The sequence below is a fragment of the Adiantum capillus-veneris genome, chromosome 3 (assembly GCF_014529385.1).
Source record: "Adiantum capillus-veneris isolate H3 chromosome 3, ASM1452938v2, whole genome shotgun sequence".
NCBI lineage: Eukaryota > Viridiplantae > Streptophyta > Polypodiopsida > Polypodiales > Pteridaceae > Adiantum > Adiantum capillus-veneris.
The window spans coordinates 82,299,460-82,326,556 of record NC_140933.1 but is presented as its reverse complement, the minus strand read 5'-3'; the positions used below and the strand labels follow the sequence as shown (position 1 = coordinate 82,326,556).

Sequence of the window (27,097 nt, the reverse complement as noted above, 5' to 3'; positions counted from 1 at the left end):
TAATATAATCTTCTCTACTTTGTTGGAAAAAAAACAAGTGATAAAATCACAAGGCCTGCCTATATAGGAATAATGAATTAACATAAAAGCGAAATAGAAAACTACAAAGATAGAAATCATATTGATTCATAGAGAAAGTGATTTGCAGATTACATCATAGAGTGTTGACCAAGATGAAGGATTGAAAAGCATCAAAGTGGTATTTTGTTAGGATAAAGGTAGGCATAAAATATGGAAACATATAGTCAGCGGAGAACTTTCAAAGGATCGGTCTTTTTGGAGCTAAAGGTGAAACAATAGTGGCTATATTTTTGAGCTGAATTTTTTGCTAAGCGGGGAACTTTCAAAGGATCGGTCTTTCTTTGGAGCTAAAGGTGAAACAACACTGGCTATATGCACTTCAAACTGTCATGATGTTCCTTGGACAATGTGGGTGATTCCAAAACCATAGGTTCAACGAATGAGAATTCATCGAAGCTTACATCTACAAAAATTTACTCATGTCAATGCTCTATGTCAAATGCTCAAGCTAATCACATCAAACAATAATAACTTAGAGAATGCATGTACTAACCATCCATAGGAAAATCCATTGGAATAGGTAAAGGCAACTAAACACAAAGCTTTGAGCAATGAGATTTTCAGCTTTTAGAATAACATAAACGTTACACAAGGTATAATGGCTATATAGGAGCAAGGAGGGAGAGAAGATAGTAGAAATTGTGTGTTTCTATCATGGCAAGAGAGTAAATGTCTCACGTTCAACAAGGACAACCCAAGTAATGACTAGTGATAATAAGTGAGCAGTATGCTATATGAATAAGAGGGTGTCATAGCGTGACTTTTTTTATGAGCACCTTTTTCAATAAAAATTTCTCTAAAAATGTAATATCTAGGTTTTAAAAATCTAATCATAATAATTATAATGAGATTTATAAATATAGAGAACGTTATCATCAAGACAAAGAGTATAATGATGAAGACATGTCACAAGGCCAACAGTGCTAGTGTAGAGAAGCTTGTTCAAAAGCACTCAATTTGTGCAAGCCAATTTATAAAAATTCAAATCCCAATGGCCAATTGCATTAGTTTTATGGAAGGTGGCCAACTCTTTCTTCACATCTTAGAAGTCTTCTCTCATGTTTACAATACTCATGTTTACAATAAGCATAAGACATTTCACACAGTGAGAATGTTATACTATAGTAGAGCCTTACAAATAATAATTTGCATATAGTCTTACAAGCTCACTTGTAGAATTAATGATAAGGCCTTATATGTGAAGGGCCGTTAAGGTCCCTTGCAGAATTAATGATAAGGCCTTACTTAGAAGACTAAAAAGCGATAAATGCTAAGGGTATGCAGAAGATGGGAAGCAGAGGAAGTTAAAGCAGTAAAATTGTGAAGGCAACCTAAATTTGGGTTTTATCCTTACAAAAATGTTTACCCTTGAGGGACACCATGTGCCGCTACACAAAGCCAAGAGCTTTTACAAGTTGGAGTGTTTAAGACGTCTAAACTGTATGATGGTTGTGAATCTTATCCATTTATAAAGCAGGCAAAAGCATATTTCGCTCATGAAAAGAATGTAAGCAAAAGTGTGTTGGAGTTCGCATATTCTGATGTATATGGAGCCTTGCAAAGATCACGTAAATGTTGAAGGTAATCACTCCACATCTTCGGAGTAAAACAGCAAACATAAACTCCATCCTCTCTTTGGCTTCAAATCCAAGACTTGATTTGCTTTTGAATCAATATCAGACAACTACCACTACTTGAAAGAAATTTGATTCGTATCATAAGATTGAGGTGTATATATGGTCTACAAGGGCAAGCTTTCTTTTGATCAACCCAAAAAAGAGCATATTTGAATGCATAGAGGCAGCTGTATGCATCAGCAAAATGTTACTTCAGTGCTTGCTTCTCAAGCACATCAGCGAGATAATGTGCTACCGACGTATAGCCCAACTCTCTAGCTGCAGGAATGAAAAACACAAAGTAAAAATCTATACTACATTAATGTTCCCTTCACCTCACCACATACTCATCATCAATATGTATAATTCTTGAAATGATTTGAGATACCTTTATAAATAGCAATCCCAGTGGGCGCCATCTTTTGTCTAGAGAGGCATATGGAGCTGAGAATAGTTTGATTCAATTCATTAAACATAATCTGAACTGCAATCGAGCAAACTTGTGAATGGTACATCCTATCAAATGAAACCTCATAAAGTTTACCTGTTGCAAATCTAATATGGGTTCACACCCTCTTCCTCAGAACAATGGGGCAAAGCCAGTCATTTCTCTGGCTTACTTGCTCTATGTCTGCAAAACAAAAGCATTTCACTCTAACCATACATAAAAGCTTTGGTTAATCACAGAACTCTCTAAAAGAAGTGATTTTCACTGATTTTGTGGCCTGTTCATAGCAGTGATAAATGGAATAACTTGGAAGCTTCAGGATAAGAGAAAGAGGCAGACACTTGGTTTCAAATCATTCGACACGCTACAAATACCATTGTATCGGCCACTTGCCTAATTCCTTAAACTCTCATGCTGTCAAAAGAGATTGTACTCCCGGCTTCAACATTTTTCCTATATACCTTACAACAGTTCAAGCCTTAAGCATAACCATGCATATGTGGACAATTCTGAAAATCCAAGCATTTTATGCATAGAAACCCATGCATTCACATGGAAAATATGTAGATACTTCCAATATGTTTTGATTGGAAGAGGTCCAAATCGTACCAAAATATTTAAAAGCTTGCTCAGTCTATACACTCTCATCTTTAGTCATCTAAGATGTTGAGGAATTGTAATAGACATCATCACAAACGCCCCTCCTATCAAAGTGAACAGAATACTCAAATACTCAGAAACACCCTTTTTTTGATTGCCTTACAAGCAAAACAAAAATCCTTTATGCACACGAACGTCAGGTTAATTCACATCAAGAGATAATGTGACAAAGACGGCCTAATGTTGCTCATTCTTAGCATTTGTGAATATCCCAACAAAAAAATACAATCTGGAAGAGGCATGGGAGCAAGGATGATTTGAGAATCGCCACAACCAGAATTGTAAGCAGCTCCTCACTCTCAATGTAATACAATGCATCACCCAATCCCAATTGAGCCCGGTCCACACACAAACCCAACGTCCGCCGCAACTCCAAACACAAGCTGCACACACCATTGTTAACATCATAATGCTAGTTAACCAGGGGAGTTTAGTTAAAAATACTGCAGATGTTATGTCGACAAGATGACGCGGGGTTACATGAAAACAACAAACCTGAGTTGGGCCATACTCCAAGGGAAGCAAGAAAAGTGCGGTGTCTGAAACCCTAGCAAAATGCCTCATGGCGGTGTAGATGACGAGAAACCACATAGAAATGCTGACGCAGAGCGAAGCGTAGAAGCACGGGCAGAAATGGAAACTTGCTGCTCTGAACTTCGGAAGCTTCACAGCCCTGCCACGACCATCCCCAATCACCAAGACTCCTTGCCCATCATTAGCACACCAACTGGGACCACCTTCCGCCACCACAACAACCTAAACTAAACGCGGACAGGCTTTAGGGCAGGCCACGCCCCTGCTGAGGAAGACCGACGGAGCTGCCCTGGCAGCACGCTTAGGCACACGAAGCCTCCATTGAACCTCCGGAAGGAGCCAAGGGAAGCGGAAAGTCTCCTTGCCAAAAAAAAGGGCGGATGGCAGGGCACAGGGCCACACCATGGCTGGAGCTGTCGGGTCTCCCACCCCGAGAAACCCCGCTCCTTGGTCGAGCCCGCCACACAGAGAACCATTGTGCCAACACCTTCAGACGAAGTGTGTACAGAGGGCATGATGGCGATTGCTCAGTGCCCCCTTCCTTTCCTTCCGATTTTCAGAATTCCCTACGAATCATTGCAAGAGACGGCTCACGACTTCGAGGCACGGTCACAAGTCCCATAGCTATCTAAATAAATGCACACTATCTCTCTATCCACGGTCCAATAAAACAACAGATAACTCTGTCCAATTTTTGAAAAATACACACTAGTCATCTAAATGAGTGCCCACTATCTTATTTCGACCAATCAACATTTTTGACCTATAAAAAAATGCTTTAAAATACAACTTCATTTTTTTTCTATTTTAGTCAACAAAAAAAGAATGCATCTCTATAGCCTTGCCCTAAGGGCAAGCCAAAAAAAATCACAAACTCCAAGCGTGAAGCTACTTATTGAGCAGTGATGTCAGAGACTATATTTGCTGACATTGATGATGCAGGACAAAACACCTCGGAAATTGTTATCAAAGAAAACGCTACTGCTTTGATTTGACTGCCACGTCGGACGCGGGAACCGCAGCGGCACCAAGTGCTTTCTGCTCACCTTCAAGGCTCTTCCACCTCTTCAAGGTACAATGGCAGCGGCAGACGTATGTGTTCATGTGCGCACCTCTTGACGAAAAGAGTGTTACAGACAGCTAGGAAAGAGCTGGCAGTTCGTTGATGCAAGAAACAGAGGCATTGATAGCCTCGATGACATGGGTGATATCCAGATTTTGCTTGCGTCCGGCTGCCAGAAGCTGAGCAAGGTGAACAATGTTTCGAATTTGGCGGCCATTGAAATGACGGAGGAGGAGGGCATCGTAGGTGGCATTGCGGATGCCAGCACGAAGAAGCAGCGTCTGCCAGATGTCACGGCGCTGGGAATCCTCCAAAGCTGGGTAGGAAATGGCCAAAGTGATGCGTGATAAGATGGCATCATCGAAGACTGTCACCCGATTGGTAGTGAGAAACATGACTCCACGATGGTACTCCAACACCCGGAGAAAGACTCCAGTCAGTAGGTTGCGCTTCACATCCACACCTTCCTCCCTCCTCTGCAAGTATGCATCCGCCTCATCCAGCAGAAGGATCGCTCGCCAATTGTACGCGATTTCCATTATTTGTATGAGCCTTGCTTCCACCTCAGCTGCTTCCTCTCCCAGCTCAAAGGCGCTTATAGACCACAGCGCACATTGCAGACTCTCCGCTAGGGCCTCCGCTGTCAGAGTCTTGCCTGTCCCTGGTGGGCCATGGCACAGCACTATGCACCCTGTCCCTTTGTTTGCTATAAGATCTATGCTCTCTTCATCTTGCATTGTTGACCCCTCCCCCTTCAATATGTAGGACTTCACCACACTCAACAAAATCGCCTTCTGGCTCTCGTCCTTCATCCTCAGCGCATCAAACGCTCTTTCATTGAAGCTGATATCCCGGAATGCGCAGACCTCAAAGCAGCCCCATCTCTTCAGCCTAAAAGAGAAGCCATACACGAAGGCAGGGGCCAGCACAAGCTCTTCAGGACCAGGCTGTTTCATCTGAGTTGTGGGTCTCCACATGCCTGTCATTACATCACACGGAGGCTGTGCATTTCCAAGGTGGTAATCTGGATTCATTCTAGCAAAGCTCAGCAAGTCCACCATTACACGACCATCAGCGTTAAGTTTGCGGAGTCTCCAGCACCCGCCTTCATAAGAAAAGAAGTTCATGGAGCCTTTGAACTGCATGAAACGAAAAGGCTGCTGCATAGCTAATTGGTAGAAGGTTGTACCCATAGAGACAAAGCGAGCCTCCAGCTCTTTACGATTGGGACAGAATCTGAGAGGACATACTTGCAAAGACGTGAACGGAACCTCACCATCAAATGTTTGAATCTTGTAGTCCATAGTGCAGTTATGGTAGCTCTGAACATTGAAGTCCATGACATTTAGGGTCACGCGCCAGTATGGAGTTCCGTCAGCATTAATGGACTTCTTGCAGCGCTTGATGATACCAAAGCATTCTTGATTTGTGACATCACATCGTCGGCATACGCCATCTCCGGGCACGAAGAAAGTCCATAGCATCTCAAAAGAAACACACCCCTCTGCCTTCATGCGCTCGTGTTGTACCATTGTGTCGGTAAAATGGCGCTCCACAAAACGCACCAAATGGCTCACATGCCACACTGACTCACCTGTTGCGCTGACATCTTCCTTTGCACCAATATTGCCAGCCAAAATATATTGTTTCAGGCTTCCCAATCGAAGGAAAAGTTCGGTTGGATTGATAGAAGAACCCTTTGCAAATTTGTAACCAGTTTGAGGCTGGCAGTCCTTGAGCACTCTGATCAAATAGGGGGATTGGATAACGAGGCGCACGGACTCGATGCCAGAATTCGGTTCTATATTTGTCACCACATGGAATGGCCACTTGACACTAGTGTCCACCTCCCCTTTCGCAGCTGCCCGCTCTACCACCCACCTTCCTCCACGAAGTATTTGTTCAAAGCAGGGCCATTCCCAATTCGGATCATTCACCGGCACTGCAAGAAGGAGAATGCATCATTAGTGTCCTTATGTTCCCCTGATTAATTTAACAAACTGAATTGAGCACCACATATCTGTTTCTTCCATTTCAATACTCATGGTGTCGATTCTGGGGGTGGTAATGTGATCTTCACTGCACTCATCCTTCAGCTGGTAGCGGTGAATGTGACCGCCCTCTAAGGCATCTTCGATTGCATCTTCAATGCAGTCATCCTGCCGGCTGCATTCAAGCTATGTGATTACAATAGCATAAATATTCTCCCATCAGCTTACTTTTATTATACATGATCCCTCCGCTTTTACAGCACAGATCTGGCTCAATCAGACAAAGATACACTAAAAAATTTGCACTTCCCTTCTCTTCATTTATGCTTTTGCAAACAGTCCAGGGACTGCGTGCATGCGTCATAACCTTATTTTTTAAGTCTGCAAAGGGCCACTTTTCTCAAGTTGAGAAAAGGTTTGAAACCTGTAGTGGGTCTCCTCTTTGTCACAGCTAGTAGTCCCCTCAAGCAAGAGCGAAAGCAGTCGAAGGGGGAATCATTACTTATAGGCAACGGTCGGTGCAAGAGACCGAAGGGAGCTCTCTCTCTCTCTCTCTCTCTCTCTCTCTCTCTCTCTCTCTGGTGCTTCAGCTTCACCCTCTCGTTCGTTTTTGGCTCCTCCAGTCCAACCTGTTGGGCTCTTACGTCGCCCGTGGACTACTTGTCCCATTCGAATTCGCTTCTCCGCATGTTAGCAGGCGGGCAGTATTGTGGTGCAGACAATATATCTATTGTAGAATCACAGATGCCTCCCGTAGGAGACTTCAATATGGTGGAGAAGAGAAAGGATAGAACAGGCTCTGCGAGCATGCTTGCGGGATCAGAGAGATCCAGATGGCAAAGTCTGTGTGAGAAGTGGGCTTTATTGGACTTTTGGGAGGTGGGTCCGTGGAATAGCACGTCAGGATTCACGTATACTAGCCTGTAGTATGCTGGCACAACATCTCGATTGGATAGATGCTATTGCTCCCATCAAGCTGACTGGTTGTCGCCATCGCTTGATATGAAGGTGGTAACTTCACAATGCCTGTTGGATCACTAGCCGTTAAGCATGAAATTCCAAAAAACCAAAGAAGGTCACCGTCCCCAAGGATCGAAGAAGCTACTGACAACATGGGCTCATCTCTTTAATGACCCTCTCTTCAGAAGCCTGGTCATAAAAGCTATCTGAAAGCTTTGCAAAGATGTGGATTTGGCGAGCCCTAAGGCCTGGGATATTTTCGAAGAAGCTACTGACAACCGGGGCTCATCTCTTTAATGACCCTCTCTTCAGAAGCTTGGTCATAAAAGCTATCAGAAAGCTTTGCAAAGATGTGGATCTGGTGAGCCCTAAGACCTGGGATATTTTCACCAAGAATATTAAAAAAGCAATCAAGACTACAAGCCCTAGAAGGAAGAAACACCACGAGGAGCGATTAAAGCAACTCGTAGATGAAGTAGAGCTTCTAACCACCAAAAAACAAGAAAGGTTCTGAAGCCGAGCACAGAAGGTGGCTCACACACACACACACACACACACACACACACACAAAGTAGATACGGTGTACACATATATTCACCCTCCACTTGGTCATTTATCTTGAGTATGCTTTTATTCATACACAATCATGTATAGCACTAGTTACTAGGTACCTCTGTGTACAATTCGGTTTATGACTTAAACTCCACGCTAGATTGCTAGAAATCCTATGGAATATTATAAAAGAGCACACTCTTCGAACAAGCATCAATCTTAATAATAGGTTAATTAATCTATTTTAATGTACACTCAAAATAAAACTTCAACTTTGTTTGGATTAATGAAAATGCTAACTCACAAATCATAGATCCATCTCACAAAAACAATGCCATTTAAAAAAGCAAGTACCTTAGGGACAAGGTGGTCGACACATTTGAGTTGCCTTTAGTCTTATTGTTTGCACCAAAACCTTCAACTTCTGTAGTGGCCAATAATTTCAAGTCAACGAGCTCTCTGGATGTCAATATATAGCAAAAATACTTGATTCGCATTATAAGTTCAAGACAATGGATGATAATATTGTAAGTCCTGGAAATAAAAACATGTAAATTTTCAAAGTTGAATATATTGGCTTTGTGGATCAAATAGCTGTGTATCTTCTTACCATTTAGTGAGAAAAAATGAAAAATCTTATTAACTTAAAAAATATGGTAAAACAGATCTAAAGTGAATACAAATAAACTAGGCAATTGGTACATACCATGGACCTATGATGTAATTGAGGAGAAGGTAGCACAAAAACCAAATGAAGAAGGAAAAGATCCATTTCAACTGAAAGTAATGTCGAGTGGACATTATGATAGCTTGATAACATAAAAAAACCAAGAAGATTGTCCAAAGGCTCTTTGAGCATAAGACACCTGATTACACAAAGGGGTTGAATAATGCAAGACACTCAAGCAATAATCAATATGCATGTTTACATTGCACCTTCAAGCATAGTAATCCATAAATTTGTTTCCCGATTAAAAACTTCAAACTTCCAAACACATGAATATTTTTGTAAGTTACCAAAACCCCCTCAAAATTGGCTTTTAAACCCAATTTAAGTCTTAATCATGGCAAATGCTTTTGTATTCCTTTCTATAATATTGTGGAAATATTTTGATAGCTTTATTAATCAAAGAATATAGCGCCTCTTCCAAAACTTGTTCTTCTTTCTCAATGTCATATGATGCCTCAAGGCTCACTCTCAAATTTTGTCAAGCGCGATTGCTCATTCTTACCATGATTGATTTCAACAGAAGGCAATTCAACATATTTTTTATGTACTTTCTTGAGATCTAGTGTACTAGGTTGTGAATTAAATTATCGATTTTTGATTTGAATTAAGTCATTTTATTCATAGTTGTAGCTCTATTCATGTAAGCAATGTTTATGTCTATATGTATGTATCATGCATGCCCAAATACAACTGTATCCACCTATGCAAACACATACAAGTACATACTCACAAACACATACATCTACATTTATGTATGTAGTATATATGCATATTTGTGCATGTATAATATTCAAGTGTATATTTGGCTGAATAATTTCAAGTTTAAGAACAATTTATAAATCTTGTATTTGTTGCTCAAATACCAAAGATTTTCTCGCTTAATTAAAAAATTCCATACAACCAACTACAACCTACACAAATGGGAAGGTTGATACTCTTGGTGCGGAAAAATTTTATGACCCAAACGTGTAGCTATGTTTGAATATAATTGCTTATATAGCTTTTGTGTGTGTTAATGTACACACACACACACACACACACACACACACACACACACACACACATCCATGCTTACACATGCATATACTTACTTATACATACACATGTATATATATATATATATATATACACATATCTATAAATTGACATCCTACATACAAAAATTCATCCTTTAGTTGATTGACTTAAATAGAAAGCATGCTAGTGGCTCAAAAGCACAAACCTGTTACATGTTGACTAGAGTCCTTTTTGGTAATACTAACCAGTTGATCATTGCTTCTCAACACCAAACCAGTAGTGCACCTTTCTAGTTGAATAGTTTTTTTTGCATGAATTGAAATTCCTTGTTTTAGAGGTCTCCCTTTGGGTAATTGGGCCAATAACATCTCTAGACCTTCTTGATCTAACTGTCAATTAATTAACCAAGAACATAAGAACGTCGAGTAAATGAAACATAAACTTTCAACAATTAAGTTGTTTCCACCTCCTTGAGTTATTTTACCTTTTGGTAATAGATCACATTGAGCAGAAGGATTTCCCCATAGCTTTGTGTAGTCGCATTTATTCCAACGTTGTCTAAGTACATGCCTTTTATCATTATTGTCCCTTTGAAGATTATGTAATACGGATCAAAATTAACTACAAGCCTATCAAAGTGCTCTACAAAGGATTCCTATATTTAGAACTTTTGAGAACCAAATACAATAAAGAGAGATGAAGAAAGTAATGCAGATTGACACAATTGGCACACTTCCATAAGCATTCACTTGTGCATATTCTCACCAAGTCACTCCTTTTCTAGCAAACTTGTTTGAGTTCCTCTATCTTTGTGAGGCACAAGCACTACGTCCTAACAAGGGTATGCTAGCATGCATCAATCGCATTAAGTATCATTGCACCCACTTAAGTTAAGTGATTACCATCTTTGCTATTGAGTGCCTTGTCTACCAACTCATGACCAAGAACAAGAGAAATTTCTTTGACTCTCAAAATGACAATATAATCCAATGCACAAAAAATGTAAGGAAAGGTATTAACATTAATCCCCCATAGCAGCTAGCTCTCGCAAGAAGACTTAGAAATTCTCATGTAGAAAAACGGAGTCTTTTTCAGTGTTTTTCATACGATGCATAACATCACGAGCTTCTGCTCGAGAGGCACCGCATACCTAACTAGATACGAACGGGGCAGGGAACCGCCAGCTCCCCGCTCCCCCACCGGGCCGGCGGTCCCTTGCTCCCAATCATACCTAGCTAGGTATGCAATGCCTCCCTCACAGAAGTTCATGATGTTGAGGTAAGTCACAATGTGGGAATTATTGTGAGAATTTGTTCAAAACTTCTTGTGGATCTCTAGAGGCAACCTTCCAAATTGTAGCTTATTTGGCATGAACCTAAGTTTGGATATCCCATTAAAGAAAGAGTTCATAAATTAGAAGCACACTTACTGTCAGTAAGTCCCGTAGCACTAGTGATATATGGTACATGATGGAGGCCTTCATCCAGCAAGATTGCTTCTTCAATTACAACCTCGTCCCCTGCGCACACCATGTAAATCACTAGAGCCGTAATCTGATGAATAGCACCATAACGTCATTAAACAAATTTACCGGGTGGAGTGCGAATGCCGTAAAGAAGAGCAGTGTTGCCCAACTGAACCGTGCAGACAGAGTCAAAGCTTAACCCTAATTTCAGAAGGCAAGAAGCGCGCAGAGTCCAGCAGCTCATCCCACACGGCACTAGAGGCGCCAACTCTGACGGTTGTGGAGAGGAAGGTGGAGCTGGCTACCACCTGAAACGGTGCTGCATTCGGTGGGAGCATCCGTTGCGCCCTTGCGACAAATGGCTCCAATTGCTTTGTTGAATCCAATGTGGTGTTCTGAAGATAGAGGTTGAGGGGTATATCCCTATTCTCTGGATCACTATTACACGTTGCTCTATCCACAAGGAGCTTTGGACGACTTACCATATGGCAAAAAATATATAATTGCTAGATATATTACTAGTTTCAATACACACATCTAGCAAAAGTGCAAACTAGTAAGCGTGAGAATACTCCTAGATGCTTCAAGTAGTAATTTTCTTACCATATAGTAAGTTGAGTAGCTATATGGTAAGATAATTGCTAGATGAATCAAGAGAGCAATCTCACTTACTAGTTTGAGATGTGTTATGAAACTAGCAATATATCTAGCAACTCAAATATATGAAATAGTAATTCATCTAGTAACTTCAAAGCAAGAAGTAGTAATCCATGTAGCAACTACAATATCCAACTAGTAAGTCAATTAGTAAATAATTGCTAGATGAATCAAGAGAATTCAAGATCACTTGTCAATTTCATACATGAAGTTAATTGAGAGTGCTCATCTAAACATAAAGCATGTTAGTCATTTGACCTCAAGCTAATACACATTGGAAATCAACAACCATTGAGAATGTCCATTTAGATACATTACTTAATCATCATTACACAAATGAACGTCTTTTAAAGTTAAAACACCAAGCTTTGAAAAATCGATATGCACTACTCCTTCAACTAAGAGCCATGCCACTAAGTCCTCACACATTGTTGAGGAAGTAGTGTCATTCACTTTCCTACCAAAGAATGAATGTGTCTTCTTCAAAGCACAGTAAGTGGGCTTGATCAATTGGTAGATCTCTTCCACTTTTTGAGTATGAAGCCACTTCATTAGAATGACTTCTTTGTCTCTAGTAGACAATGTTCTTGCCTACAAAAAAAAATGATGCAAGTGTAAGATTCTAAAATGCTATATCTTTCTCATGTGTAAAAAACTAATGCAAGCAAGACTTCATATGATCTAAAACACACCTTGATTTCCATAAGAGACTTCTCTCCACCATCTTCTCTTAAGGACTCCTATACCATTGAAGTAATAAAGTTATTTATAAGCAATCAAAGACTATTCTTAAATGAAATCCTAAGTAATTACCTTTTTCTTATGTTTTGCCGCCTTGGAAGCTTTGTCTTTTTCTTCTAACAAATCTTTTAGCTTACTTGTAACCTTTTAAAATAAAAATGACTCAATAACTTAAAATGCTAAGAAGAGCATCACACTAACTCTAAGTAAGATAATGAGAAAATTAAGTATACCTTTCTCTTTCGATTGCTTTTCCTAGAGCTCGCATCCATATCATCCGCAGCACAAGACTCGCTTAAACTTTTATCCTTCATTTTCTCACGAATAAAAATCAATAAAGACACTACATAACTAAAATATAACATGAATCTCATCAACAGATAAGGTTTTTACAATCAAACCTTTTTCGTCACATTATCACCATTGCCACCCCCCTCATGATCTATATGTGTCTCTTTTCCTTGTAATGAGACTTTTGAGCTTTCATCTCTTATAAAATGTTGATACTCCTATACAATTGTAAAGAAAACATGATCTTCACAAAGAGAGAGAGAGAGAGAGAGAGAGAGAGAGAGAGAGAGAGAGAGAGAGAGAGAGAGAGATTGATTAACAAACCTCATAAGCACTTTTTGGATCATCCTCTTCCATCCATGACATATCAGGAATGTACACATCCTCATCTTTCTACATTCACAAAAAAGAAACATAAATAAAGTAAACTTATTACTACCTCATAGGGAGCATAAATAATTTAAATGTCATAGCACAAAAGAACCTACACGATTTGATATATCATCAGCTTTATCATCGACAACAAACTTCGTCACTTGCTCATCAACATGAGAACTCTCAATCTGAAAGAAGTTTAATGTGAATAACATATAACAAATCAAATAAAACCCCTGTCATAAAAGAATATGTACTCACTGTTGCATGAAGCTCTCCTTCTTGATCATCTTTCTCATCCTTGTGCTCAGTTGTTATATTATCATCATCCATACATAAGACCTATAATTCTAAATATTATTAAACAAACTTGCAAACATGTCAAAACAAATATAGGCTCAACATAAATTACTGTACCATGGAGTTGGTTGAGCAAAGTGTCTCTTGGCTTGTCTTCTTTTTGCTCCACTTACGTTTTGCCGCTAATGACTTGATACACCATGTGTATAAATCTTCCTCCTTCCATGGATAAGCCACACCATCTATTGTGATGGCCTTGAGCGTTGCTATATTCTCTTTAATGATCCTCAAAACTACATTCTTTCGCTCATTGTTGTTACGAAGATCGGCAATGGCTTCTCCTTTAGCAAACCACTTTCTCACCTCTCCATAATTGACATATAATACTCTATATTGCTCAGGATGCTGTTTTAAGAGAAAATCTCGACCATACAACTTATTTTTCTCTCTCAATTTTGGTGGTGGTGGCCTAAAAATCTGATCATACACAACAGGATCATATCTAGGTAGATCACTGATTGCAGTGATGCTAGAGGGATCCGAAGTTACCCTCTTATTTCCAGAATAATTTGCTCTCCACACATTGAGAGTTTTAATAGCCTCTTCACTAGATCCTCCTAGTAGCTGCTGTAACAATGATTGTGGGCAACTCATACTTGCCCTGACAAAGTAACAAAATCATATTTACGATACAATATTTATAAATTCAAATCAAATAACTGAAACAAAACAACATAAAATCAATTTTAAAGAGTTTTCAATCAAAATTCTTACACATCACAAAAGAGAGAAAGTTTTTGTGTAGAATCAACTTTAAAGAGAGTCCTGAATAAAATAGTAGATACAAATGCTTATACATCATGGAGATCGCCACATAATAGGTATCCATTGTTCAAGCACACCAGGTTTTGTAACTTCTTTTTGTCTTATCACAGTCCAATTTTTTATTAGAATATGACAGCTATCCCAACTTCTCCAATGATCTTCTTCGGTGTGAATAGTCCACGTATTTCTTGGATGTACATCAGGCTTCAAGATGGCAAGTCTTGCCAATTTTTCCTCAGGATTTGATTCCCTTACCACAACATGTTGAAAGACTTTTTCAAGTCCACTATTCATAGAAACTCTCACTATATCTTGTTCCTCTAACCATAAAGGAACATTCCCACATTGTCCTTCCATAAGCAATCTATCTCTGTGCTTCAAGTCCTTTACTTCATAGGCAATGAGCTTTTGGCTTTTAGGTAGTGACATTGGTATAAATTTATGAAGAAGAGAGTAAATAGGTTGGATACAATCCCATGTAAAGGGCATTGGTGTCTTCTCAAGGACACTCATTCCTGTGATTGCATCAATGAGTAACCTTTCAGAGTCATCATCACCTACGATGCATTGTCTGTAGTATCTTCCTCCAAAGAAAAGCATAGACTTCCCATTGAACTGCATTGAGAAAAGAGAGGTGATACAAGCCTTCCAATGTCCGCGTTTATCTGACATTCTATTTGTATCCTCAGATCTCACTACCACATGGGAGCCAACTTTATATATTTCTCCTCTGTACATTACCTTTTCGTATATCTTTAAATCTGCAATTGGAAAGCTCTCTTTCATATTCCAAAACCTCTTTAAAAATATGGACTCCTCAGTTGATGGCTCTCGATAGATGCATCTTTTCCTTGATATACAAATTCCCTTCAAAAGAAGACAATCAATACAAGGTGCACTATGGCCATATTTCAAGAGAGCATTCCACAGGGATCTTGCCTTGGCCACCGATGAAACAACTAAGAGCCCATCCATATGATGTGCAGAACACTCATGCAATTGGCCTTCATTACATGGGACATTGCTGAGTCCACTCATTGAGGAATGTAGATCTCTCAAGAATCTTTGATCAGGTAAGAGACCATCGTTGTCAGAGCGGAAAGATTGAAAAACTTTAGTGAAAAACTTCCTCAAATAGAATTGGACGAATGATGCCTCATCGCTGAGATTATTGGTCTTGATGGTGCTATAGATCTTCACAAGACGCTCGAATATGTAGCACCAATAACGATCATGTAGCCCATGCCGAATTATATCGTCAAGAAGCTCACCATTACCTACAATCAAAATGGAAATAAATAGTTATGCTCACACACATAGCAAAACCATGTAACTCTCAAAAATGAGAGAAATATATATACCGGCGATATGCTCTAAAGGCGATGAATTAGCCCCAAATGCCTCTTCCCTTCGAACTCTCCAAGATTGCAGTAGTATCTTCATAATTCTAATATCCTCCATGGACCAACCATGATCTCTACTGTAGTTATAAAAGCTATGAGCTATATCTACCAAGAGAGTTCCCAAAACATGCATTTCTGGCGAAATACCATTTACAGTTTTTAGGATATATGGAAGGCACCATTGAATAAACTTTTGATTCTCTTCAGCTTTGAAGCACTCAAAGTAGTTACTGGGAGAGTTTGGCCACCTTCCGTAGCGGATAGTGTTGGGCACATCCTTTGTAAGTGAAGAAACTGCTGAATCTATCTCTTTCTTAAGAGCGTTGTTAGAGCTTTCAAATAACTGAGCAATATATTTCTTGAAGACGTTTAATGCTAAAGTGTGCATAACATCATACACACAATCAAGAGATATATCAAATCCATATAAGTCAGAGAGCCTCCAAAGTATGGACTTGCCTGATAGGCCTGCTTGTTTCCATGCTGCTTCCTTCTCTGCTTGTGTGCAGCAACGCTTGGCCTCTTCTAAGGCAGATTTCATCTCCTCAAATGTTCGTTGTGGTGGTGGATATCTTGCCTGGTAGCGATTTCCATCATAGACATATCGTCCATCAGGCCTGGTGGCATCTCTTACCAAAGTTGCCTGAGCTTTATCACGACGACAAAACTCTTGTCCTCCATTCTTGAGTAGACCTATTTTGCATTGAGCCGGATGGTCGCCAGTAACCATCATGAGCAGTGCACGTATCTTGCAAGACTTGGAAAACCCTTGTGGATTGTCGAAAATCCTGTCTAGTGGATACTCATATAATACATCTATCCCATCCAAAAATAAGCTTTCAAGTTCATCCACCAATGGAGTTAGAAATGTTCCAAATACATCTCCTGAACTTTTTATAATCTTTTTGCAATTTTGCGGAATAAACAAAACTGGTAAAACATCTATGGAAGAACTACATCCAACATTAAGCAGCGATATTTCCACAACACCACAGCTCTTTTGGGTTGTCTTTGACGTTTGAAAGCCGTCCCAATGTAGTAAAATTGCTATATTGCGAGGATCACCCTAACCAAATGATGACATATATTACACATAAGCAGAATGCAAAAGGAACCTCTAAAAGAGAAGTCAAACTCACCACTTCAATTTTCTTGCGACATTTGATGTCTTGGAAGCACTCAATGCAGATAAAGTTATATACTTCATTCGCAGCATCCCATCCGGTTTGTAGTGTTGGATGGCGTTTAAAGACTGGAAATGTAGTGTAGCACTTTTTACATGCTGAATTTGAGCAAACCACAGGCAGTTCATATGATGTACTTGGATTCCAGAAGTCCTTCACTTCTTGAAACTTTGTTCCATCCCAAAAATCGATGATCCTCTGTTCATTGTTGAGTGCAGATGCGTTGTCCCATCTATGTTTGTGACGCCATAGATTTAGCAACTCATGACAGTAGGTACTACTCTTCGTCAGAAGCTGTAACTGAGGACCGATCGGAATATAATCAAAAGAAAGCATAGACTTTCTTGTCTTTTCGCAAATTGGACACTTCTCACAACACTTGGAGCAATCCCTCTTAAAATTTCTAGAAGTGGATCCAGCATTGCATACACATCTTGGAATTTCTCCTACATAGTTATCCTCTATGCTTGGTTGAAGAAGCTGTGGTGGATGTTTTACTCCTAGATTTCCTGTGCAGATACGATAGCGCCGAGCATTAACCATTCCAAGGCCTTTAAGCATGGTTTGCATTTGATCCCAACATGCTGGAACTTGAATACCCCCAAGGTCACCATCCCATGTAGATGGAAGTTGGACTAGCATTTTAGCCATACTTCTTTTGAAAGAATTGTGAGTGACTCTTGGCCCCCCAAAGTCGCCAAAGAGCAAGCGTAACATTTTATCTTGAACACCAATTGGTAGTCGATGCTCATCCCACAAACTTTGAAGCTCTACTACTCTCTCCACTAACTCCATAAACAAAGTAGAGGACTCATCCTCCTGACTCTCATGGATGTCTATGTTATCCTCATCATTAACTAGCTCCTCCTCACAAGGTAGCTCCAAAGAGGTAAGAGTGGCTCCTTCGTCTGGTTGGGCATTAGCTATAAGATCCATGTCACCAACTTCAGATAGATTTGATAGGCCAAAAGTTTTTTTAAAGCTCTCATATTTGCGTATGAGATCTTGATGTCGATAGTAAGTAGACAAGTGCACTTGACGACCTCCTCCACAATACAATGTGCGAGTGCATTGGATGCTCCGATCAAGCTTCTCAACACTCCTTGATTCTCTCTCAATTTGGGAAGAGGATGCCTCTAGAGTTGAAGGCGTTGCTTCGATGATGGGAACATGATGCAATGGAGCTGTATCATGAGAGATGGGCTCCGATTGGACTCTTCTTCTTTTATTTACTGAGGGATGAAGCTTTCCTAGGGAGTCTTGTTGTCGATGTTGATAAAAAGTCCTCTTGGTCACCAAAGCCCAACCACTAGAAGAATGTCTACATAAATAATTGCAAGAGCACTTCCAAGACAAAGTCGAACTCATAGCTGTTAAAAAAAACAGATTGACACACAAAAATAGAGAGTTGATAAGGGTAACACTACGAGAAAACTAAAATCAATTAAAGTCCTCCATTGTAACCAAGGGATACAAAAAGCATGGTTCACCCCCAGGAAAGAGTGGCGGAAGAACACATGTAACAATTTTTCTTGCAGGTAAGAGGCTCAACAAAAGGTAGAATCTATATTGCAGAACATCGTGAGAAATACTTTGGGTTCCAAGATAGGAAATCTTGTAGTAATCTACAAGCTAGAGACAAATCTTTCTTCACTAATAGCATTCCTAAATTTAAATACCAAGCAGTAGTGTCATCAATATAGATAGTTAGATACCTTGGCTTTACCAAAAAATGTACTATGCACGTAGATAGCTAAGGATCAGTGTGTGGGATTAAGGGATATGTGAGATATTGAGTCCAATTTTCATACGCACAATTGCACAACCGAGTGTGACAGGTGTTACAATGGCCATCCACGTTTTCTAAACTTTTAGCTTTGCCATTATATTTTGAGTTAAACATGTTAGAGATTTTTAGTAGCGAGAAGTTTTGATCGAAACCAGGGAACTAAAAGGTCATGTTGTTTGAAGTACACATTATCCAAGGAGAGTCGATGCAAATGAAAGCAAAGTTCAATCCCTTGTCTATGTCCTCGTGCTATAGTTTCTTCATATCTTGTAGTTCCCTATCTTTTAAATGTTGAATACACTTGAATTCTTGAACATGTTGAACCTAGAAGACGAATTAAAGGATCTTTTTCTCGAAAAAAAATGATTTGAAATGAAATGCCTTGAAAATGCAATGCTTTGAAATGAAAAGCTTTACTTGTTGATAAGCGAACGAATTACGCCAGGCGCTGCTCGGAAATCCCTAAAGGATCTCGGAAAGCCCTGAAGAGGAGGTTCGAGAGACTCTGTCACAGAAATTAAAGAGCAAGCCTCAATATATATATTATGATTTGAGCAAGTTGAGTCACTTTCACGTTTTGATTATTAATATTCTGCAAGCTCAGTGTACTACTGATTCCAAACGAGGCCACTCAGAGAAGCAATTAGAGGGGGCGAAGTCCTGAGTTGAAGAGGAAGCCATAGAGAGAAGCTAGGAGTGATCAAAGAGGGATCAGAAGAAAGAGAGAGAGATATGTGTCCGAGAGCTCGAGGGCCAGCTAGGTGTTGAGAAAGAAAGTTATCTGACGAGCTACAGAGAGGGCTCCAAATTAATGTCAGGCTGGGCGAGCAATAGGCGACACAAAAGAATCCCATGTATAGGAGGTCGAGCTCAGGGTTAGCGTCTGCAAAGATAAAGGCCTACAGAGGACCGGCCTGGGTACGGTGGGCATCTGCTCGGACTGATCAAGCTCAGAGAGCGTGCACCGGAGAAGGATAGAGGTGGGAAACACAGGGGAGGCGAGCTATGAATTGAGAGCCATTAGTGGTGACAAGTGTGCCAGAGTCTACAAAAGGAGTGCATGATACTGGAGATAGGATGGCTGCCCATTGCAAAGGAGCTGGTTGAGGTGTTGAGGATTGCCAAGGAGAGCTAGTGCTGCAGAGGGACAGCTGCAAGAGCCAAGAGCAAGGGGTTTGTGTGTGCACAGTGAAGGGATCTGACGACGGATAAAAAACACTACTGAGTATACCTGCTAATAAATCGAACTCGAAGGCTAGCTGGACGTGCTAAATCTGAATTCGAAGGCTGGAAATGGCAGCACGCGTAACATGCGGTCTTCAATACCCTCCACACCAGCGCCAGCTAGTCAGGACGTCGAACAGATTCAAATTCAGAAGCCCAACAGCGGCATCAAGAAGCGGGCCGGCCTGCAGAGCGCAGCAGCAGCAGATAAAATTCGACGTGCAGTAGGCCTCGATTGTGAGCAGCAAGGCTAGGGAATGAACGCGATATTCAGCAAGGGCATGCTAGCGCGCGAGTTCGGGGAGCAGGCTAGAGCTAGGCGAGCTCGATATTCAGCGCCATGGCTGAGTTTAGCAGGCGTATAATTTCCCGCCTGGATGACAGCTGGAGATAGGATAGAGAGAGAAATGAAATGAAATGGAATGAAATGTTATATTAAAAGACTTATGACCTATGACTCTTGATGCTTCCTACTCATGCTTCTCAAGTTTATTGGAGAGAATCTAATAAGATCCCTTACCTAAAGTAAAATCCTCCACCACCAAAATCTCAAACAGTGTGGCAAATTCGAACCTCGGAGCTAGCCGACTCTAGAGAGCATTTCGCATAAGCCATGCCGACGAACATCCATGTTGTCGACAACTCAACAACCAACGTTAAAAAAATAATAAAGGCCCCCCTTTCTCTGTCGCGCGCTCGCTTCCTAGCCTGCTGCTCATGCCACCCCCTCCTCCGGTGTTTACAATTGTTCGTGACTCCGGCTCAGTTGTCAGCAAAACTGACCATGCGCCATCATCTGCGCCAAGCCTTGCCCCATCCCTCCTCCTACCTTGCATGCCCGACTTTTCTTTTGGTATTCGACTTTCGGTTTGAGGGTATCTTGGGTAGATACCCACTAATAAAACAATTTGCAAAATTGTGACGACATACTGGTAAGTGCCAAAAGAAATTCATTTGCTGGAATATTCCGTAGAATCCCTACTTCCTTACTTTCTGCCAACACAGACGCATAGCATGCCTTCCCTTGCCCTTGCAAATCTAACGTAGAGAGAGAGAGAGAGAGAGAGAGAGAGAGAGAGAGAGAGAGAGAGAGAGAGAGAGAGAGAGAGAGAGAGAGAGAGAGAGAGAGAGAGAGAGAGAGAGAGAGAGAGAGAGAGGTCTCCAATAATATTTTCTAGACAACCCAAACATGGAGGGGAATAGAATGATGAGGTCTTGAAAGTTTATTCTAGTATATCGCTAAAAGCCTCTGCTAAGAAGAAGGATCTGTACAAAGTTAGTAGGATACACTAATAAAATTAGTGGGTTACTGAAGCACGACACATATTGAGCATCCTCAGGGTCAATATGTATGCAACGTGACAGCTGCTTGCCAAAGTACTCAATTAAATGATGTTCATTGTCATAATAATCAATATCTAATTGATCTCCTAAATGATTTCCACATGTTAAACTGATCATTTATAATGGGGAATTGCCAAGGGAGAAAAAGCTAGATTATTGGTTAAGCTAGCAGACCGGCCACAATAGGGATCTAAAGGAGGGTAAATAGGGATCCAAAAGGGGGGACCATTTGCAAAGGAGCAATGTGAACCAATGGGCTTCAAAGACCCTAAGGTTCAGCCCATTAAGACTTCAAAATGCTAAGGTTCCAAAATTCAAAGGTTCTGTCCGAAGGTCAAAAGTCTTGAAGAATACAATGGACTCAGCTCTTCTTACAGCATCTGATGGAAATGCACTGAGTGACTGGATTATAGACTCAGGGGCATCACTTCATGTGTCTCCAAACAAGGAGTGGTTTACCTCTTATGTGACCACTAAAGATCATGTTCGGCTAGGCAATGGGTAGACATGTGAGATCTTAGGTGTTGGAGATGTTCAATTGAAGTTTCAGAATGGCTCTTCTTTCACGTTGAAGAATGTGAGATATGTTCCCGCAATTACAAAGAGCTTGATCAGCACAGGTTTACTTGATGATGCTGGCTACGTCACCACTTTTGGACAGAACATGTGGAAGATATCCAAGGGTTCTATGACAATAGCACATGGAGTAAAGTCTGGAGGACTTTACATGATTTATGTATCAAATGTCTCTAAAAATGTAATCAATGTAACCGAGCAGCCGAACGTTTCTTTGTGGCATAGCCGGTTAGGACATATGTCCAAGAAGGGAATGGAAATCTTGTCTTGTTCTAGTTATTTGCCTGGCTTTTCATTTAATGATTTTGAATTCTGTGAACATTGTCTGTATGGTCTGTATGATAGAGTGGAACCACAGGTTGTGGCTGAGCCTGAGCCACCTATTTTGCGTAGATCTGGACGTGTCACACGACCTTCTGATAGGTTTGTTCCATCTATGAACTATGTCATGTTGACTGATTGCAATGAGCCTTCATGTTACAAGGAAGCAGTGCAAATGAAGGACTCCGGGAATTGGCAATTGGCCATGCAGTCAGAGATGACAGCTCTGCATAAAAACCAGACATGGAAGCTAGTTAAATTACCACGGGGCAAAAAGGCTCTACCTTGTAAATGTGTTTACAGGTATAAGATCACCGCTCATGATAGTCAGCCAAAGTACAAAGCAAGGCTTGTTGCCAAGGGATTTAAGCAAGAACAAGGCATTGACTTTGATGAAGTCTTCTCTCCGGTGGTCAAGATGACTACATTGAGATGCTTTCTTGCATTGGTTGCCATATTAGATTTGGTGTTGCACCAAATGGATGTCAAGACAGCGTTCTTGCATGGTGATTTAGATGTGGAAATTTACATGCAGCAGCCAGAAGGGTTTGTTGAGAAAGGCAAGGAAGATTGGGTATGCCAGTTGTTAAAGAGTCTTTATGGCTTAAAACAATCACCAAGGGCATGGTACCATAAATTCCACAAGTTTATGCTTTCTCAAGGCTACAAACGTAGTGAGTGCAATCACTGTCTATATTCAAAGAAGGCTAAGGATGGCAGTTGGCTGATCCTTATTTTGTATGTGGATGACATGTTGATTGCTGGCAAGCACTTGGAAGAAATTTCAGCTTTGAAGTCAAAGATGGCAAAATCGTTTGACATGAAAGACATGGGTGAGGCAAGTCATATACTTGGTATGCGCATTGAGAGAGACAGATCAAAGAAGTTGATTTGGTTATCTCAAACAGAGTATATTGACAAGGTTTTGCAACGTTTCAATATGGAGAAGGGAAAGGCATTGAGTGTTCCATTGCCACCATATGTGAAACTTAGCAAACAAGATTGTCCTGTGTCTGAGGAAGAACAGGCTGAAATGGATAAGATTCCATATGCGTCTGCAGTGGGTAGTTTGATGTATGCAATGATTGCTACTCGCCCAGACATTGCATTTGCACTGGGAGTAGTAAGTCGATACATGTCAAACCAAGGCAAGAAACATTGGGAGGCAGTGAAAGGAATATTGAGATACCTGAAAGCTACAAAGAGTATGCGTATATGCTATGGGAGTCAGGAGCTAAGTGTAAAGGGTTTTACAGACTCAGATTATGCAGGTGACTTAGACAACCGAAGGTCTATGTCAGTGTATGTCTTTACATTGGCTGGTGGAGCAGTATCATGGCATTCTAGATTACAAGATTGTGTTACTCAGTCTACTACAGAGGCTGAATATGTTGCAGCATCAGAGACATGCAAAGAATCAATTTGGCTTAATCGACTAGTAACAGATTTGGGAATCAAAGAAGAGATGCCTGTGTTATATTGTGATAGTCAAAGTGCTATACAATTGGCTCGCACTCCAGTTTATCACTCAAAGACAAAGCATGTGGATGTGAAGTATCATTTCATCAGGGAAATGCTCGAGGATAAGCAACTTCAGCTTGTCAAAGTTCACACCACAGAAAATCCTGCTGATCTACTTACAAAAGGACTTCCCTCAGAGAGCTTTGCGCATTTTCGCAAGCAGTTAGGTGTAGGGTAGTACATCACTTCTCTACATCTCTTGTATATTAGCTTGTATAGTAGCTTCTCTCACACTTAAAGTACCACATTGGACTTTAAGTGGGAGGTTGTTGGGGTATAAAGCCCAATGTGGTCGCCCAGGTAAGTGGGCGGGCCGCCAGGTATGTACACATATTCTTTTGTAAAAACCTAATAAGAACTCACTATGCTCTACACATTACAGTAGAGCGAGTTCACCATATCGTCGTGCTCTTCTTTTCGCACTCTCTCTCGCATCGCACTTCCGCTCGTACTCCTTCAAAAAGAACCAATAAGAATTAAGCTCTCTAGAAGACTATTGGACAGTCTCCCAAGGGGTCCAATGAGCATTCAACAACCCAATGGCTTGCCTGATTCCTATTGGCCAGGAGGCAAAGGGGTCCAATGAGAGTTTAGTTGAATTAAGTAATTACGTAAAGATCTCACAAAAGGGGAAAGGGGGACACATGTCAGAAGACTATCACTTATGTTTTTTGATTTTCATTGGCTAGGCCTGGGGAGGTCCAATGAGGTGTGAGAATGAGCAAATAGCAAGAGGGGTTGATCAAGAGAGAGAGGGGACTGATTTTTGGAAGGCATTATCACACACACTCACACAATCTCATGTGTGAAGCAAAGAAGACTTTGTCTCCTTCTCAAGCTTGTGAGAAGGGAGGCCTAAACCAACAACTCTTGGATTTGTGATGCAAATCCAACCAAGAGCCAAGCTTCAATGCATGCTTATCTCCTCTACCATGCTAATCAATAAGCTAAGCTATGATAATAAGAGTGATTATGTGAGGAGATGTACATCTTTCCCGTAAGAATACTCCTTCTTCCTCTAAATCTACTCTCATACCCCGCTAGCTCTCACCATCTTCGAAGGTGTGTGAGGTCTTGGGTCTGAGACCGTGAGGCAATTGATGTTGTGTTTGATAAGTGTTTTGCTTAGTGTATGAACTTTCCATATTCATTGCACTAGCTACTATTGAAGGAACACAAAGAATTGCATTGTAAAATGTCTCTCTTGATGGGAGAAACCATAATACAAAGCCTTTTGGAGGGGGGACCGGCTCCATGCAAATCCGGTCCTCAACTGTTGTCAGTTGCTTAATTTCTCTCTCTTTTGAAGTATTATTCATGCTATCTAACTAGGTGTTATACTTTTCGTTGCTCTCTCCACCCAAACACTCTTGTTATTCTCATTAGGAAGCTATTCTAATGAAATGCTCACTATGTTCATGCTATTTTCCGCTACACACAAGTTATTAGACAATTAAATGTTACATTGACTTATCAAAGCACAAAAGTTACTGATTAGATTTTAGTTTCATTTGCCATCTCGTGTACTACATCTTGATTCGAGATGTCATCTCTTGGCAACATTTTGAGCGCATATGCACTATGTAAGAGGTTGACATAGCTAAAATATACATGGTGAGATGAAGAATCAGCACGCCAAGTTCTGGATGTGTGTCATGCCTTAAAGGGCATCTCTTGGATTGTCCATATGTTTGAAAGTGTCTCAATTGCTGTCTCTTGGACTATGGTTACCTTTGAGAGCACAACAAGTTGTTGATGAAATTCCAATCCCAAAGGTCATCTCTTGACATGTATGCAAGTGTGGTTTACTTTTGAGATTCCAAAAAGTTGTTAATTGGTTGAGAAAGATGTATATTTCAAGCACTTATTGGTCAATATGTATGCCTAGTGCGGTGCCCTTCTAAGAAGGACATGACCACATAGACAACGAAGCTTTTGGTAGTTTTTGTTAGATTCAAAGCGAGGGTGTCTCATCAGATTCAAGCATCTTGGCTTGCATATTCAAGGCCAGTGGCATTATGCAAAAAGCTAATATGGTTAATATATACAATGTGAAATTATTAGTCGAGGATGATCCAAAAAAAAACGATACGCTTGGCAATCTTCTGTTGAAACATATGACAATAGTATGGTATTTGCAAAAGCACGAAAGTGCTTAGCTACCTTCCTATTCAAAATTGACTACATAGTATGTCCAAGTGGCGAAGGACAAAGAAGGTCTAGGTTGTTTTTCTCGGATGCAAAGAGAGGACCTCTTAGTAGATTCAACATCTTGACTTGCATCTTCAAATAGCATTATGCAAAAAGCTTATATGGTGAACATATGGAGGGCGAGATTATTAGTCGAGGACGAATCACGATCCAAAAAGAATAGAATGCACTACAAGAGGTTGTGTGCTCTTGTGACACTGTTAGCGACGGAAATACATTGGGTTTTTATAACCCCCGGCGTCGCTAAAACTGTCGCTACGAGCGTCGCTACGAGAGCGTCGCTATAGGCGTCGCTATATGCGTCGCTATATAGCGACGCCTATAGCGACGCTCTCATAGAAGACTATAGCGACGCTCATAGCGACGCTACAGAGCCATAAATAGCGACGCCCGAGAGAATATTTTTTTGGTGGCAGGGCATTGAATGCCCTGCCACCCATCAACCATATTGTACTTGATTCACTTTTTAAAAAAAGTGCAAAGGTAGATAATAGACCCAAAATAGTCACCCACAAGACGCATTGTTTGCAAAATTGACAATTGTACACATCATAGGCAAAATGAATTGATTGGCAAATGTAATAATGACAATTGTACAACATCATAGGCATAAAGAATTGATTGGCAAAAGGAACTGCGGTGACAAATGTAATAATATACATGGTTCAAAAAGACGTATAAAATCCGTCTCATGATACATAAGCTATGAGAAACCCTAAACTAATGCTATCTAGCTACGGCTAAACTGACGTCGTCTAGTCAGACGTCTCATCGCGTCCAAGCGGCGTATCTGTCGGATTCTCCAAAAAAAGACAATAAGACAGTTTTCAGTAAATATAAACATATAACGACATTTATAAAACAATACAAAAAATAAAAAAGAGTAAACCCTAATACTAACCATGCCGCCACGAGAACTGAGAATGTCCATCAGGGCGTTTAAGCCCTTCCTGCCTGCGTACTCGCGCTCGTACGGTGTGGGATCACGTCCTGTCATCGACCACTGTCAAAACATACAAAGATTTCATTATGTTAGAACTAAAAAACTCATAAACCCTAAACTATCCAACATGCATAAAGAGCAATGTGAAAAGACTTACAAAATCGGTCTCAAATGATGCCCATCCACCGCTCTCCAAGTGGTGCGAGCTCCCTGCCTCTACTCGCGCTCTGGCTGCATCCTTTTGTTGCTTCCACTTGTCGGGATTCTCGCGCGCT

The 27,097-nt window shown here is 40.6% G+C and overlaps 3 protein-coding genes across 3 annotated transcripts; all 3 read right to left on the bottom strand.

Moving 5' to 3' along the window:
- Window positions 1-1,162: 1,162 nt before the first annotated feature.
- On the bottom strand, window positions 1,163-27,016 carry LOC147461190 (uncharacterized). The gene is made up of 21 exons (XM_086508808.1): window positions 26,980-27,016; window positions 26,781-26,882; window positions 13,599-14,142; window positions 13,443-13,523; window positions 13,295-13,369; window positions 13,131-13,199; window positions 12,917-13,024; window positions 12,749-12,823; window positions 12,588-12,659; window positions 12,467-12,514; window positions 12,355-12,365; window positions 11,318-11,570; window positions 11,082-11,205; window positions 10,137-10,240; window positions 9,858-10,041; window positions 8,612-8,771; window positions 8,260-8,439; window positions 6,444-6,568; window positions 2,242-6,344; window positions 2,086-2,141; window positions 1,163-1,976 (listed from the first exon to the last, which is right to left on the bottom strand). The coding sequence occupies exons 3-19, from the start codon at window positions 14,133-14,135 to the stop codon at window positions 4,480-4,482; spliced, it is 4,071 nt and encodes a 1,356-aa protein (XP_086364934.1). The 5' UTR covers window positions 14,136-14,142; window positions 26,781-26,882; window positions 26,980-27,016; the 3' UTR covers window positions 1,163-1,976; window positions 2,086-2,141; window positions 2,242-4,479.
- Window positions 14,155-15,608, bottom strand: LOC147461192 (uncharacterized; the record flags this gene model as incomplete). The annotated part of the gene is made up of 1 exon (XM_086505041.1): window positions 14,155-15,608. A coding segment is annotated over one exon (1,269 nt), but the record flags the coding sequence as incomplete, so codon positions are not given.
- Window positions 15,475-17,829, bottom strand: LOC147461191 (uncharacterized). Its single transcript, XM_086505031.1, has 2 exons — window positions 16,849-17,829; window positions 15,475-16,775 (listed from the first exon to the last, which is right to left on the bottom strand). The coding sequence occupies exons 1-2, from the start codon at window positions 17,827-17,829 to the stop codon at window positions 15,615-15,617; spliced, it is 2,142 nt and encodes a 713-aa protein (XP_086361157.1). The 3' UTR covers window positions 15,475-15,614.
- Window positions 27,017-27,097: the final 81 nt, after the last annotated feature.